The following is a 16,978-nucleotide window of genomic DNA, read 5'->3' as shown; positions in this document are numbered from 1 at the left end:
TTAAGGATGAGCTCAGGCGTGTTCAATGCGCTAATCACAGGCAGTGAGACATTTCCCGATCTCTGCAGCCGCACATTAGGAAAATGTCTCACTGCCTGTGATTAGTGCAGCGCCGTGCCGTGCCGACTTCCTGGCGGGCTCTGCACATGGAGTGTGCAAACTCCCCGGAGCTCATCCTTAATCCTTACTCTCCAGTTTTAGTAAATACCCCCCCCCAACAGTTTCCACATTACTGCTGACCTAAATGCTACACAGTCTCAAGCGATACTAAGTCCTGTCACATATCTTGCATTTACAAAGCAACATACAGTATGATGATGCCGTGAGTATTCTGCTATAGTCAAACTCCCTTACCATTATGACATTAAAGTAATCTTCTGTCAGATTTAGTAAAGGCTCACTTTTCACACCTCCTGCGCACATCAAAATGTCTCTGATCATTTCAAACCAAACTACCATGTATAAAAAAGAAAAAGGGTTTCCATTACACAAATTAAAAACAAAGTCAAAAAAGGAAGCAGTTTTCTTAAAATGTTTATATTCTATAATAACTATTCTTAGATAACATATCTATGTCCTGATCCTGATAACTGTCAGAGAGGAAACTGGATGGTGTGAATTTATTTATTTGCCAGGGATGCCTAACATAATTTTTACTTAAAGTGGTAGTAAACCGCGGCTGGTTAAATAAATAAAAAAAAAGAACCCACCTGTAAGGCAATTGCATAATTTGCTAGTATGCATCGCATACTAGCATATTATGAAATATTTACCTTGGAAAGAAGCCTTCCTGCGGCGCGCTGTCACCACTGGCAGGGATTCCATCTTCCCCTGGGCTTTCTTCCGGGTGTGCACGCTCCAGCTATGTGATTGGCCAGAGCCATGATCTGGACCCTTCAGTTCTGGCACAAAGCTCTTAAGGTCCGGCAAGGTATGCCGGACCTTCAGAACGCATGCGCTGATGACGTCACCGGCTGCATTCAGGGTGAATAGCTCCTAAATGGTGCACGTTTGAAGCGGTTCATTTTACCTACAGGTAGGTCTTAATATTAGGTAAAAATCACAAAAGCAGGCTTTACTACTACTTTAACCCCTTGGAGCCTGCGCCTCCCAGTCCCTTAAGGGGTTTAGGTTGCTGGGGGGGGGGGTTATGATCATGTGATCGATGTGATTGGCAGTGTTCGGGAGCGTTCCGTTAGCCGCTGGTAACTGTGCCAGGAGCAAGCAGGGTGCCTGCTCTCGGCACAGCTGTATTTGCACTAATAAACACAAATATGCGTCCGCTTTGAAACCAAGGTTGTATATTTGCGTGCTACTGGCGCCAAGAGGTTAAGACGGTTTTAAACCCAAAATTGTATTATATTTCTGCTTACCAACTATTAGATGTGGTGGCTGTATCACTTTTCTTTGGCTTTTCCCCTCTGTTTTCAACTGGTGATCTGGCCAATAACCCCCCCACCTGTATTAGTGAGATACAACTCTGGAGGAATGAGCACAGAAGGCACAGTGGCAGTCTGGGGGGGGGGGGGGTAGTGTTAAATGTATTAGCAGATTTAGAACCACAAACAAATTGAAGCCAAACTCCAGCTCACACTTTATAATCAGTTACAGCAAACCATTTTTCCCCTTGGGATAAAGGTTTTGCATGGATAAAAGCTGATCATTTTAATCACCCCTGCCAGTCTTAAGTGGTTTGTCTCATCCATGTAAACTGATAAATTCTGCTGGAGCATTTGAGCTGTGATCTCTCACACAGAAGAAAACAAAAGAAAGAGAGCCTAAAAAAGGAAATACAGCCCTTACATCCAAGAATTGTGCAACATAATAAATGTTTTAAAATTTAGTCTGTATCAAGAAATTTCTGTTGTCAATATACACCACAAAAGAATAATTTTTCAAATTAGCTTTACATTTTAACATGCTTAAAGCAGTAGTAAACAGAAAAAAAAAAAAAGATTAAGAGCATAATGTGCTAGTATGCATCGCATACTAGCACATTATGAAAGACTTGCCTTAAAACAAAGCCCTCCAGGGGTTTCCTTTATCACTCAGCCTTCCTTCCGGGTTTGCAGGCTCCAGCCGTTTGAATGGCCGAGCCACGATAACGTCAATCCAACGCATGCTCGCAGAAGTCACGACCGTGCCACAGCTCTCTTAATGGACGGCATGCCATCCATTGAGAGCCCAGTGCTTATGCACCAGTGATGTTGCTACTAAAGTAAATATTTCCCAAACGGTGCAAGTTTAGGTGATATTTATTGTACCTACAGGTATAAACAATCTGAGTTTACTACTGCTTTAACAAGTCCTTGAACTCTAGTCAATTGACTTTCCTCAGGCTGATATGATGTCAAGTGGGCACATTCATATGATTGTGTCAACCAGCATCACAGCCCAGGAAGGAGATCATGCCCCTGGAAAAATAAAAGAAGGTGAGAACATTATCAGCAGGAGTACCCTTTGTCTGTAAAAAGTAATATACAGGTACGCTTGTGTCAAATATACACCTTACTATGCATGCACTTAAATGATGTCTAAATTTAGGTTCTCTTTTTTTTTTTTAACATGCTTAGAGGGTAAGCTCTAACGAGATTCCTCCTGTATTGTAACTGTACTACCTGCCCTCACATTGTAAAGAATTGCAAAAACTGTTGGCGCTATGTAAATCCTGTATAATAATAAAATAAATGGTAAAAATAAAGGTCAACAGAAACACTTATCTTCTCAACCAATCCCTGATTGATTGCTGTGGTTAGCCATTTATCTCCATTTGAGGTCAAACTGTTGCCAAATTTCGATAAAACATTAAGCAGTAGAGATACATTCTTCAATTCCTTTTTATCCAGCTCCTAAAAAAAAAAAATTGGGACCATGTTATATTTTTAGTATTTAACCACTTCAATACAGGGCACTTAGACACCTTCCTGCCCAGACCAATTTTCAGCTTTCAGCGCTGTCGCAGTTTGAATGACAATTGCGCTGTCATGCTACACTGTGCCCAAACTAAATTTTTATCATTTTGTTCCCACAAATAGAGCTTTCTTTTGGTGGTATTTGATCACTGCTGCGGTTTTTATTTCTTGCTAAACAAATTAAAAAAGACCGAAAATTTTGAAAAAAATAAAAGTTTTGCTTTTGTTTCTGTTAAAAAAAAATTGTAAATAAGTAAGTTTTCTCTTTCACTGATGGGCACTGATAAGGCGGCACTGATACGGCGGCACCGATGAGTGGGCACTGACAATGGGTACTGATATGCGGCACTGATGGGCACTGGTAGGCGGCACTGATGGGTGGCACTCATATGCAGCACTGATGGGCATTGATAGGCGGCACTGATGGGCACTGATGGGTGGCACTGGGTGGCACTGATAGGCGACACTGATGGGCAATGAAAGGCGACACTGCTGGGCACTGATAGGGTGGCGCTGATAGGCGGCACTGATACGTGGCACTGATGGGCACTGATACGCGGCACTGATATGAGGCACTGATGGGCATCCCTGGTGGCACTGGCAGTGGTAGGCATTGAAGTGGGCACTGACTGGCAGCTGCCTGGGCACACAGTGGCATTTCCCTGGTGGTCTAGGGGCATACCTGGTGGTCCAGTGTGGATCCCTTCCCTGGTGGTCCTGGGCGGCTTCGCTGGTGGTCCTGGGTAGGATCCGAGGGGGGGCTGTGCTGATAAACAATCAGCACAGACCCCCCCCTGTCAGGAGAGCAGCCGATCGGCTCTCCTCTACTCGCGTCTGTCAGACGCGAGTGAGGAAAAGCCGATAACTGGCCCTTTCTATTTACATCGTGATCAGCCGTGATTGGACACGGCTGATCACGTGGTAAAGAGTCTCCATCGGTGACTCTTTACCTAGATCGGTGTTGCAGGGTGTCAGACTGACACCCCACAACAATGACCGCCGCAATGCGCGCCCCCGGGGGCGCGCAGCGGCTCGATATTCCTGATCACGTCATATGACGTACGATCAGGAATATCAAACCACTTTGCCGCCGTCATTCTGTAATAGGGCGGGCGGCAAGTGGTTAAAGTGTAACTACAGCAGAACTTACATACACACATTAAATATTATAGATATGGATTAGAACTTCTACCAAGTTTTTATTCCTGTCTATCCCTTTCTGTTCCAGTGATAGCAGTGTCACTTGTTCAGGAAGGAGAAACCTCCCCAACAGAACTACATAGAGCAATAAAAACCAGACAGAGGCTCCATGTGGTTTAACCCCTCTATTCGAAGTGACACACATGGTGAAACTTTGATTAGCCCAAGCATTGCAAGCAGAATCTGATGCTTAAAATACAAGTACAATGCTCATTGTTTAGTTATTCCTGAAAGCTAACTTCTTCTCCAACACACCCATGGCAATTGATTGAGCTCACTTTTGCTCAGAGAATAGAGTTGCTGGTTGAACCTTCATTTACCTAATATACCTGTGGATTTTTTTTTTTTTGATTTGCAAATCGTAACTCAGTCAATAGAACATGCATACCGTATATCCTTCTACTGAAATTATACACCATTCAGCCGTAACATTATGACTACTGGCAGGTAAAGTGAACACTGATTATCTTATTACAAGATAATGTATTGGGTGGCATATATTAGGCAGCAAGTTAACATGCTGTCCCTGAAGCTGATGTGTTGAAAGCAGGAAAAATGGGCATGTATAAAGATTGTAATGGCTAGGCCCACACTGACCCGTGTCCACAGCCAGAAGCACCCACAATAGGCATGTGAGCATCAGAACTGGACCATGGAGCAACAGAAGAAGGTGGCCTGGGCTAATGAATCGCCTTTTCTTTTACATCATGTGGATGGCTGGGTGCGTGTGCATTGCTTACCTGTGGAAGAGATGACACCAGGGTGCAGCATGGGAAGAAAGCAAGCCAGAGGTGGCAGTGTGATGCTTTGGGCAATGTTCTGCTGGGAAACCTTGGGTTCTGACATTCATGTGGATGTTACTTTGACACGTTCCAACTACCTAAACATTGTTGCTGACCATGTATACCCCTTCATAGAAACTGATTTCCCTGATTACAGTGGCCACTTTCAGCAACATAATGTGCCTTGCCACACTGCAAAATGGTTCGGGAAACGCAACAAGTTTGGAGGTGTTGACTTGGCCTCCAAATTCTCTAGATCTCAATCCAACTGAGCATCTGCGGAATGTGCAAAGGAAAACAAATCCATGAAGGCCCCACCTCTCAACTTACAGGACTTAAAGTGGATGTAAACCCAATATCATCCTTTTTAAACTACTGCCATAGGGGTTATCTATAAGGATATACATGCCTCCTGCATGTATCTTTACCTATCAAATGTCTCCCCTCTGTCTGTTATGAGACCCGCAAAAACTGCAGATTCTGTGGGTGGGTCTGTTGTCTGGAGCTCGGTGGGTGGAGTCGTGATGTCAGTAGACTCCCCGCCCACCTCTACACTCCCCTTGTCAATATGCATTTTCTCCTGTGTATTTCTTACACTGAACTTCTGCTATGATCTCTAACATTCAGTTAAAAGACAGGAAAGTCACCACATGACTTCAGCATGCCCAATCATGCTGAGGTGTGGAACAGCCAATCCTTGCAGAGCTGCTGAAGAAAGGAGTGGGGGTGGGAATTAAAAAATAATGCATGTCTTAGGCTAGTGCACGAGATATGTAAATCACCTGTCACTCACAGCAAGGGGGAGGATTTGACAAAGTTTTTCCCTGTTTGTCAAGTTTTATCTCACTGAACAATAAAAGAGGATTGCTCAGAGATGGATTAACTCTTTGTGGCAAGACTGGGCTCAAATGATAGGAAATCTTATACTCTACATTATGACATAAAAAAAAAAAAAAATTTGGGTTTACATCCACTTTAAAGAGGAAGTAAACTTGTTTTTTATTCAAATGGCTGACAGGCAGGGTATTTATGACAGAAGGGACCCTACTGGTCTCTTCTGCCATAAATGCATCCTTCAGCCTGTCAGCTGTCATGTTCACTGAGCCGCACATGCGCAGCTCAGCGTACATTTAAGGCCCCGATCGGCCTCCGATTAATGCCGCGGCTCAGTAATGCGCACAGGAGTGGTGTCATCGTGGCCTGGCCTATCAAGTGGCCGAAGGCAGTGGACCTGAACGGAAGACCAGGCGAAGATGGAAGCGCTGGGGGCCCGCCGGATCAGTCCCAGCACTGTGCTGGGAGGACATCATATGATAGGTAAGTCTGCCATAATGTACTAATATGCTGTGCATACTAGTACATTATGGCATAACCCACCTGGGGGACCTGGGGGGGGCTACTGAGGGCTTGGTGCCACACACCACAGCATACCTACAGAGGTCTAGTGAGATCCATGTCTAGACAGGTCCCCTCCCCTCCATAAGTTTTGGCTGCAGTGCCAGTGTACCTAAACCTTATAATTTAATTGTGGGTGATTAAGCAGTTTGTTTAAAAAGATAAACAATCAAGTTTGCACTTAGGCCAGCCATACCATTATTGGGCAGGCTGAATGTACCAAGTTGATCGATTGATCAACTTGGGTACAACCAGCCTGCGGCATTCTTTTGCGATTATCTCTAGCGGCAGCTATAGCTGCTAGCAATAATCACTGTCTTTTGCTCTGAAGGAGGGATTCTCAGCACTGTCTGTGTTGATGGGGGAATCATGTTTACAGGAAAGAATTTTGCACCGTGTATGTCCTGCCTAACTCTTTAAGTTCAAGCCTAGGTAGGTGATTGTAAAATTTAAGTTGCCTTTATGCATTTACTTACTGTGGGGGAGGTGCTTTGACTAGGGGAAGGCAAAGATCCATGTTCCTGCTCTGCAGAGAATAAGAATCAATGCCTTCACTACTGACAGAATGGCAATCTGCCTTGTTTACATAGGCAGATTGACGTTCTGCCTATGTACTGTGTAATCGGCGGGTGCAGGCAGACATAGAGTCCACAGTACCCACTGCTGGGCTCCCGCTGTGTGTGAGCAGCGGGAGCGGGTCGATGGCGGCGCAAGCATTTGCCCCAGACTCGGAAGTGTCAGATCACGTACTAGGTAAATGTACGGTGGGCGGTCCACAAGTGATTATACTGTAGTACAATTTTCTAGTACAATTTTCCTTTAGCTTTACCAAAACCATATAATATGAGGTTAAGTCTAAACACTTTTAATTTGTATGCAATCAGGCAGGCCCTTGTACTACATAGTTGAAGGTAATTCTAAAAGGAAATTGAACAGGAAAATTGTTCTCAGTGCTATGAGAAATGCAGGACTGCTATTTTTGACCTTTAATTCTGAAAAAGTAAGTTCCCTTGATCTCACACTGAGGGCCAGGCCAAGCAGTTGGCAGATCAGGTGGCTGCCTTGGCCACTTCAGCAAAAGAAGTTGCAAAAAAGTGCCGGACCTACAAACTGTGCTACTGAAGTGATTCACAGCTCATGAGGGGGTGCACTCTGGCCTATTGCCTTGGGTGCGAAAGGACCTTGTCACAGAACTGATCATGCTGATTTTGAAGTTTTCAGTACTTTGAGTCCCGGGCCTTGAACAAATATGCACAGCACAAGTTCTGATTTCACCTATTGCATGGTTGCTCAGTGTCAGCGACCTAGTATTAAACGAAAAGTAAACTTTCAAACAAAGTAAACTATTTGTACCGTTCTACCTTCACTGATGCATATCTCCTCCATCCTGCACACGGCACATACGTCCATAAAAATATTCTCTGTCATGGTCACTCCTGTGCAGTAGATCCCCAAAGAGTTCCAAAGGGCTTGCTCCAAAGTCTAGAGACTTTCAAGAGACTGTCCATAGATGTCTATTGTATCTGATGCCAATACATGACATGCTGGAGGTTAGTTGGCTCCTGTCTAAATTGGCCCTACCATGTGTATGTATGAATGTGAGTTAGGCAGGCCATACATGGTGCAAATTTCTTTCCTGCAACCATGGGTTGCAGGAAAGAAATTTGTACGATTCCCGTATCAACACAGACAGTGCTGACAGGGGAATCAGCAACTGTCTTCTCCCGGTGGGGATCGATCGATCAACCAACTTTCTACATTCAACCAGCCCATTAACAGTTTGACGCTCAGCTGATTCCTGCTGAGCTGGCCAAGATTCGAGAAGTGTATGGCTGGCCTTAGGGACCTTAGATTGTAAGCTCCTTGAGGGCAGGGACCTCTGTGAAAGTACAATATAGATGTAAAGTGCTGCGTAAATTGTTGGGGCTATATAGATACCTATAATAGATATACAATACAGACATTCTATGCAAAGAAATTAAACCTTGTGGAAGGCTGGTGCCACGGGATGGAGGCAACTGGGGTAAAAGAGGGTGGGGTACTTTATGCCAGATGGCCAGGCAACTAGCATTCTCAGAAGGTCAGCAATGGCATCCTCTGCACTTCTCTCAACACATGTTTCCTTTAAAACTTGCATCAAGGACTTATTTATGCCAAGCAAGATTAGCCCAGGGCTACAAATGTTGATCTTTTTGTTACTGGGAGATTTATTTTTTTGTTGGCAGTAACCTCATTTATAACACACAAAAATCAATGTGCTGATAGTGAGATGATGGCGGAGTAAGGAGTGAAATATCTTGGTAGCAAAGAGATTAAACTTCCAATCTAGCCCTGGCCAAACACTTTGCTAACATGCACCATCAGCTGCCAAACCACATGCACACAAGCTCAATAACACAGAAGTCGTATTACCCTGCAAAAAAGTAAGTCAACTTTCTTAAGCAATTCTTTGGTACATTTTTGGGAACTGGGTTCCTTCTTGTGAAATCCTTCTAGGCGCTGAAACTCATTTCTTCTTAAAGCGTGGTCAATGTGTGCCTCTAACTAAAAAGAGAGAGTATTGTAGTGATTATTTCTTGCTGGCTACTACAATTCTGAACATTTTTGATATCACACTTACCTGCTTATCTGCTTTAATCATGATTCCTCTGTGTGCAAGAATATGATCTGTTAGAAATAAATAAGGATTTTGTGACAAACAATATTGCTATTAAAGGCAAACTCCACTATAACATTTGTGTCTGTGTGGAGAGTTTCTATCTCCAAATCCCTAGTCTAAAGATGGCCATATATGGATCGAAATTCTGCCAGTTCAGCAGGGACCAGCCAAGATTTGATCCATCTATGGGCAGGCTGATTGTACCCAAGTCGATCCATTAATCAACTTGGATACAACCAGTCAGATTTTTTTACATGCGATCACTAGAGCTGTGGAAGGCATTCCCCCATCAAGAAGAACTGTGCTAAAGGGGGAATTGATCAATTTTCCTTCCTTCCACCAATGTTGGAATGAAAGATAATCAAATCCTCTATAGGCTGCTTAAAGTGGTTGTAAGCCCATATTAAAGACCTGCAAGACAAAAGGTATAATGAGCTAGTATGCATCACATACTGGCTCATTATGAGATACTTACCTTAAATCGAAGCTGTTGCAGCGGCCCCCGTACACCGCTGTGAATCATTCAGATGTTCATTAGCAAACTTCAGACGGGCCTGTACATGTGCTTTCTTGAGCAGGGGACCTTGCAGGTGCTGCAGGATTTCAGTCCTTCACGGCGTAGTGTGCTACCAATTGTTTTCTTGGTGACTATGGTCCCAGCTGCCTTGAGATCATTGATACGATTCTCCCGTGTAGTTCTGGGCTGATTCCATTTTTATTACATGTTTATTCCATTTGCGAACAATCGCACCAACTGTTGTCACCCTCTCACCAAACTGCTTGGAGATGGTCCTGTAGCCCATTCCAGCCTTGTGTAGGTCTACAATCTTGTCCCTGATATCCTTGGACAGCTCTTTGGTGTTGGCCATGGTGGAGAGATTGGAATTTGATTGATTGCTTCTGTGGACAGGTGTCTTTTATACATGTAATAAGCTGAGATTAGGAGCACTCCATTTAAGAGAGTGCTCCTAATCTCAGCTTGTTACCTGTATAGAAGACACCTGGGAGCCAGAAATCTTGCTGATTGATAGGGGATCAAATACTTATTTCACTGCAAATCAAATCACTGCAAATCAAATACTCATTAAAATGCAAATCAATGTATAACTTTTTTGAAATGCGTTTCTCTGGATATTTTTGTTGTTATTCTGTCTCTCACTGTTAAAATAAACCTTCCAGTAAAATGATAGACTGATCATTTCTTTGTCAGTGGGTAAACATACAAAATCAGCAGGGGATCAAATACTTTTTTCCCCTCACTGTGTGTGTAATATATACACACACACACACACACACACACACACACACACACACACACACACACACACACACACACACACTATAAATACCATTTTTTTTTCTTTTTTTTTACAAGAGATCCCATAATCTCTGTTCTCAGCTGCATAAGAGCCTTGGACAGGTATACAGATTTTTCTGGCCATTAGCTGTGCAGGGAGTGTGTCAGCACAAGTCTGATCATTGAAGGACAGGCAGACTGTTCACCCAGCATGGTCAGTTTTCTATGCTTTCATGCCTAACGTGATCAGTTTGAAACCGGAAAGCAGGGGGCCTTGCAAGAACACCAGGTGTTTTATACAAAGTAAGCAATACTAGAAGAACAGAATACTTTTTAACACAAGTACATGGTTCAAGAGACACATATCCGGAATATGAAACGTTGGGGTAACATATGTTTAACCACTCCCGGACCACCCACCGTGGATTTTTGACGCAACTTTGACGTTAAATATCGTTGTTATGGCAGAAGATAGATGCCATAACCCCGGTATTTTCTTCAATGGCCGGTGGTCCGTCTTAAGATAAAAGTGGTCTCCGCAGTGGATTTGCCGCAAGATAACTTTTATCGGCAGCGGGAGAGGCCCCCCCCCCATTTTTGGGGGGGTTCGAAGTAATTTTCTAGAAAAAAAACAAACTGATTTTAACTTGTAAACACCAAGTCTAAAAAATAGGCTTGGTCCTTAATTTGTTAAGTTAAGTTGTCCATAGGTAGCTGATTAGCAGAGAAACCGGTACAACTCAAACTGCATCTTGCCAACCTGCTGAGAGACTAAATCTGCACATGTAGGTGTTATTGAGGATAATAAATGGTTGTTTTCATAACACAAAGATTTTGGAATATACTGGAAAATATCTACATCCAGTTCGGCTACAGAGCAATTTTTTTTCTTTGTCGCGTACATGTAAAAATCCTCATTTTTGGCAATAAAATTACATAAACCCGCAGAGTATTATATATTTTCTGAAAGCAGAGGCCCTGTAGAATAAAAAGGTGATAGTTACAAAAAAAAAAAATTTCCACGTGATATTTGTGCAACTTTTTATTAAACGCAAATTTTCTGGAAAAAATATAATAAAAAATTTTTTTAGTGCAAAACCACATCATAGAAGAATACCCATTTGTGGTTACAATATAAAAGAGGAGGTTGCATCGAGTAAATAGATACCTAACACTCCATGTTTTAAATTGCGTGCGCCCGCGATATTTCCAAAAACGATGGTGCCCAAAAATCACCATAGATGCCGATTACAAGACGTTACAGCTCATTAATTTAGAGTTAACTAGCAGCTCTTGTGCTAGAATTATTGCTTTCACTCTGACGTTCGTGGCGATATGTCACATGTGCGGTGCGACCGTGGTTTACATACACATACGCACCCTGGGCCAACAGGTGTGCGGGCCAACAGGGGTTTAGGCATTTTTTTATTATTTTATTATATTTTGTCATTTTTATTTATCTTTTCACTTTTTTTCATTTAATTCTTTTGGTTTTTTTTTTACGTGATTGCCATCACAAGGGGTTAATAAACCCCTATGTGATAGCATTGTGCAGGTGACAGGTACTCTTTTTGAACACATTAGGGGGCTAATAGACCCCAATGTCTCCCCTGCCCTTCACAACATCTAACCAAGCACAGATCAGTTTGGTTAGATGTGTCCCCTGGCTGTAATGGCCAGAAAAGTGTGCAGATGAAACATCACTTCCAGTTTTATTGTTTGCATGTGAGATCGAGGCAAGGATTTGCCTCTGTGTCACTACAGTCTCTCTGGCGGATGTGTTCCCGGGCATCGGTAAACACAGGACAGGCTAGGAGGGCAGCGGGAGGGGCACAGCGTGGCTGGCTGTGCGACAGTGGTCTGCAGCTATGGAGCTACCGCATCACTTTCACTTTAAAGCCGACCGCTCTACAAAACCCGCACAGGCTGATGGCTGCAGATCAAAGGTTTACTCTTTGGATGTACATAGTACGCCCAAAGAGCTGAACTGGTTAGGCAATGAGTGCCCAATCCTAACCAAGGCATGGCATCAGACTGTCAGACCGAACTACGCGTGACCGCTTTACACCCAGCCCAGCTCTGACATTTGTCTCCTACATCTAAAAATCATAATTTTTTTGCTAGAAAATTATTAACCACTTCAATACCGGGCACTTCCCCCCCCCCCTTCCTGTCCAGACCAATTTTCAGCGCTGCCACACTTTGATTGACAATTGCGCGGTCATGCTGTGTTGTACCCAAACAAAATTTGTATCATTTTGTTCCCACAGCTTTCTATTGATGGTATTTGATCACCTCTAGGGTTTTGGGGTTTTTTTGCTAAGCAAATAGTTTTTCTTTATTTTTGTTATAAAATTTTGTAAAGTAATTTTTCTCCTTCACTGACTGGCACTACTGAGGTAGCACTAGAGTTGCACAATTAATCGTCAAGAATCGTTATGGCGATCTTGACTAAAGTGTTTCCCGATTCTTTCTATGCAAAGAATTCTCTCTACTCTTCTGAAGCCACAGCCGTCAAAAGGAAGGTAGAGAAAAACTGGGCAGTCTGTGAAGAATTAAAATATTGTTTGTCAGTCTTAAGTATAAACATTGTAATAATTTGTCAATGGAATAGACTGTGTGTAAGTGAAAAAAAATAAACCTTTTTCTGACATTTGTTGGTTTCAAGTTAAAATCGTTTTTTGTTTTTTTTGCCAGAAAATTACTTAGAACCCCCAAACATTATATATATTTTTTTAGTGGACACCCTGGAGAAAAAAATGGTGGTTGTTGCAATATTTTATGTCACATTGTATTTGCGCAGCGGTCTTTCAAATGCAATTTTTTTTTTTAAATTACTTTAATGAATTAAAAAAAAAAACAAAAAAAAAAAACTAACCAGTAATGTTAGCCCATTTTTTTTTTTTTTTTTGTATAATGTGAAAGATTTTACATTGCGAGAATCTTGATCTTTTTGTTCTAAGCAAAGAAATCGTGATCCTCATTTTGGCCAGAATCGTTAATTAATTAATCGTTAAAAAATCGTGATCTCAATTCACCTCCCCTGACAATCTCTCCTGCAGATGTTGCTGATTCTTTCATATAACAAGTGGAGAGACTTTATCTGCTCACTCAGCTGTCAAAAGAAAGCATCCGGGCAGTCTGCCAAGTCTTTAACTTGATACATTTTAACTAAGCTTCCTTCTTAGATCAAAAGGGAAAGAACTTCTGTGTAAATAAATAAGCCAGGCAGTCTGCCAAGTTTTCAACAACCTGTAAATGCAGGAAGTTTAACCACTTAAAGTCTGAGGCCCCTTTCACACTGGGGCGGTAGGGGGCGTCGGCGGTAAAACAGCGCTATATTTAGTGCTGTTTTACCACGGTATTCGGCCGCTAGTGGTGCGGTTTTAACCCCCCCGCTGGCGGCCGAAAAAGGGTTAAAATCCCTCGTATAGCGCGGCTATAGCCGCGGTATAGCCGCGCTGTCCCATTGATTTCAATGGGCAGGAGCGGTTTAGGAGCGGTGAATACACCGCTCCTTCACCGCTCCAAAGAAGCGGCTGACAGGAGATTTTTTCTTCTCCTGCCAGCGCACCGCTTCAGTGTGAAAGCCCTCGGGCTTTCACACTGAACAAACAGCGGAGGCTGTTTAGGGGAGGTTTGCAGGCGCTATTTTTAGCGCAATAACGCCTGCAAACCGCCCCAGTGTGAAAGGGGTCTTAATCTTTTTCTGACACTTCTTTCTTAAGTTAAAATCAGTATTTTTTGCTAGAAACCCCAAACATTATATATATTTTAGCAGAGACCCTAGGGAATAAAATGGCAATTGCTGCAATATTTTATGTCACACTGTATTTGCCCAGCGCTCTTTTCAAATGCAATTTTTTTGGAAAAAATACACTTCAATGAATAAAAAAAAAAAAAAACAACGAAACACTAAAGTTAGCCCAGTTTTTTTTTGTTTTAATATGAAAGATGATGTTACGCCGTGAGAATCGTGATCTATCTTCTAAGCAAAAAAATTGTGATTCTCATTTTAGCCAGAATCGTGCAGCTCTAGGTGGCACTAATGGGCACTGATGGATGAGGCACTAATATGCATTGATAGGCGGCACTGATGGGCACTCATTAGGTGGCACTGATAGATGGCACTGATGAGGAGGCACTGGCAGGCTTTACTGCTGGGCACTGATTGGCATCTAGAATGGGCACTGACTGGCACCTTTTAAGTTAATACCTGGTGATCCTGGGTGGCATCCATGGTCTGCATCCCATGGGTGGGCATCTTTGGGGGGGGCTGCACTGATAATCAGCGCAGATCCCCCGTCAGGAGAGCAGCCGATCGGCTCTCTTCTACTCGTGTCTGTCAGACGCAGATGGAGGAAAAGCCGATAAACGTCTCTTCCTGTTTACACTGTGATACAGATGATCACACGGTAAAGAGTCTCTGTCGGAGGCTCTTTACCCAGATCGGAGATGCGGTGTGTCAGACTGACACACCGCATCATCGATCGCCGTAATGCACGTCCGGGTTATCCTGATCACGTCATACGACGTCCGGTCAGGATAACAGAACCACTTTTCGCACGTCATATTGCTATATGGCGGGCGGGAAGTGGTTAAAACCTCCAAACATTATATATGTTTTTTTTTGCAGAGGCCCTACAGAATAAAATGGTTGGTGTTGCAATTTTTTTATGTCACGCGGTATTTGTACAGCGATTTTTCAAGAGCAATTTTTTTGGGCACACAAACGCAATAGCCAATTTTTGGGTAAAATCAAATCGATGATATCTAGGGATGGGTGTGTTTGGATCCCAGTCCCAACCCACTTGAGCAATCTGGCCAGGAAGACGTCACTGCACACCGCCAATCATGAGCAGCCTAGTCAGGGCGCGTGTATGTGCAGCTGTGGGCTGGGAAATGCCTCAGTGCCTATGATTGGCGGTGTGCAGTGTCGGCTTTCTGGCAGGATTGCTCAGGTGGATTGGAACTGGGATCCGAACACACCTGTGCCCATCACTAATAATGTCACACCAAGTAAATCGGTACATAACATGTCATTCTTTAACCGCTTCAATACCAGGCATTTTCACCCCCTTCCTGCCCAGACCAATTTTCAGCTTTCAGCGCTGTTACACTTTGAATGACAATTACTCAGTCATGCAACACTGTACCCATATGAAATTTTAATCATTTTTTCCCCACAAATAGAGATTTCTTTTGGTGGTATTTGATCATCTCTGCGGTTTTTATTTTTTGCGCTATAAACAAAAATAGAGCGACAATTTTGAAAAAAAAAAACCACAATATTTTTAAATTTTTGCTATAATAAATATCCCATTAAAAAAAAACAAAAACAAATTTTTTCCTCAGTTTAGGCCGATATGTATTCTCTTACATATTTTTAGTAAAAAAAAAAAAAAAAAAAAAAAAAATCGCAATAAGCCTATATTGATTGGCTTGCGCAAAAGTTATAGCGTCTACAAAATAGGGGATAAATTTATGGCATTTTAATTTTTTTTTTTTTTTTAACTAGTAATGGCGGCGATCTGCGATTTTTATCGGGACTCTGATATTGCGGCGGACATTTTTGACACTATTTTGGGACCATTCATATTTATACAGCGATCAGAGCTATAAAATATGCATTGATTGCTGTGTAAATGTGACTGGCGGGGAAAGGGGTTAACACCAGGGGGTGATCGAGGGGTTAATTATGTTTCCTAGGGAGTGATTCTAACTGTAGGGGGCGGGGACTCACTAGGGGAGGAGACCGATCGGTGTTCCTCTGTACTGGGAACACCCCATCGGTCTCCTCTCACCTGACAGGACGTGGATCTGTGGGTTTACACCCACAGATCCACGGTCCTGCTGCGTTCACGGGCAATTGCGAGTGCCCGGCGGACATTGTGGCCGCTGGGCACGTGCATCAGGTGCCTAGTGACGCGGCGGGCGCGCCCCCTAGAGGCTCAGGAAGAAAAGACGTTATATGACGGCGGCCCGGAGGGACAAAGGCTTCCTGCCACCGTCATATGACTATGCGCGGTAGAGAAGTGGTTAACCGCTGGCCGTCCGCCCGCCGTCTGATGGCGGCAGAATGGCTCCCCTGCGTGAATTTCCATAGCTGTACGGCGGCCGCTTTAAGGGGTATAGGGGGCACGCGCCTGCTGCGGTACCGAGGAGCCGATGTGCGTGCCCGGTGTCTGCCGGGCACCTGCGATCGCTCCTGACAGAGCCAGAACGAGGATCTGTGTGTTTAAACACACAAATCCACATTCTGGCAGGGGAGAGCAGACAGATCGTGTGTTCCTAGTATATAGAAACACCGATCAGTCTCCTCCCCCCTACAGTTAGAACACACAATCAGGGAACACATTTAACCCCTTGATCACCCCCTAGTGTTAACCCCTTCCCTGCCAGTGACATTTATACAGTAATCAGTGGCTATTTTTATAGCACTGATCACTGTATAAATGACATTGGTCCCAAAAAAGTGTCAAAAGTGTCCGATGTGTCCGCCATAATGTCGCAGTCACGATAAAAATCGCAGATCGCCGCCATTACTACTAAAAATATTAGGGGGCTAATAGACCCCAATGTCTCCCCTGCCCTTCACAACATCTAACCAAGCACAGATCAGTTTGGTTAGATGTGTCCCCTGGCTGTAATGGCCAGAAAAGTGTGCATATGAAACATCACTTCCAGTTTTATTGTTTGCATGTGAGATCGAGGCAAGGATTTGCCTCTGTGT

General features: G+C 43.4%; 1 protein-coding gene across 1 annotated transcript in view; it reads right to left on the bottom strand.

Moving 5' to 3' along the window:
• The window catches only part of SYCP2 (synaptonemal complex protein 2), a 162,624-nt gene extending 161,799 nt beyond the window's left edge, over nt 1-825 (bottom strand). Inside the window, exons 1-2 of the mRNA XM_073606390.1 lie at nt 774-825; nt 355-452 (exon numbers count right to left, since the gene is read on the bottom strand). Of these exons, the coding sequence (XP_073462491.1) occupies nt 355-452; nt 774-825 (150 nt within the window). The remainder of the gene's footprint in view (nt 1-354; nt 453-773) is intronic.
• Nucleotides 826-16,978: the final 16,153 nt, after the last annotated feature.

This window comes from Aquarana catesbeiana, linkage group LG12, assembly GCF_042186555.1.
Source record: "Aquarana catesbeiana isolate 2022-GZ linkage group LG12, ASM4218655v1, whole genome shotgun sequence".
Classification (NCBI taxonomy): Eukaryota; Metazoa; Chordata; class Amphibia; order Anura; family Ranidae; genus Aquarana; species Aquarana catesbeiana.
Note: the sequence above shows the minus strand (reverse complement) of the source record. Positions and strands in the feature narration are given on the sequence as shown.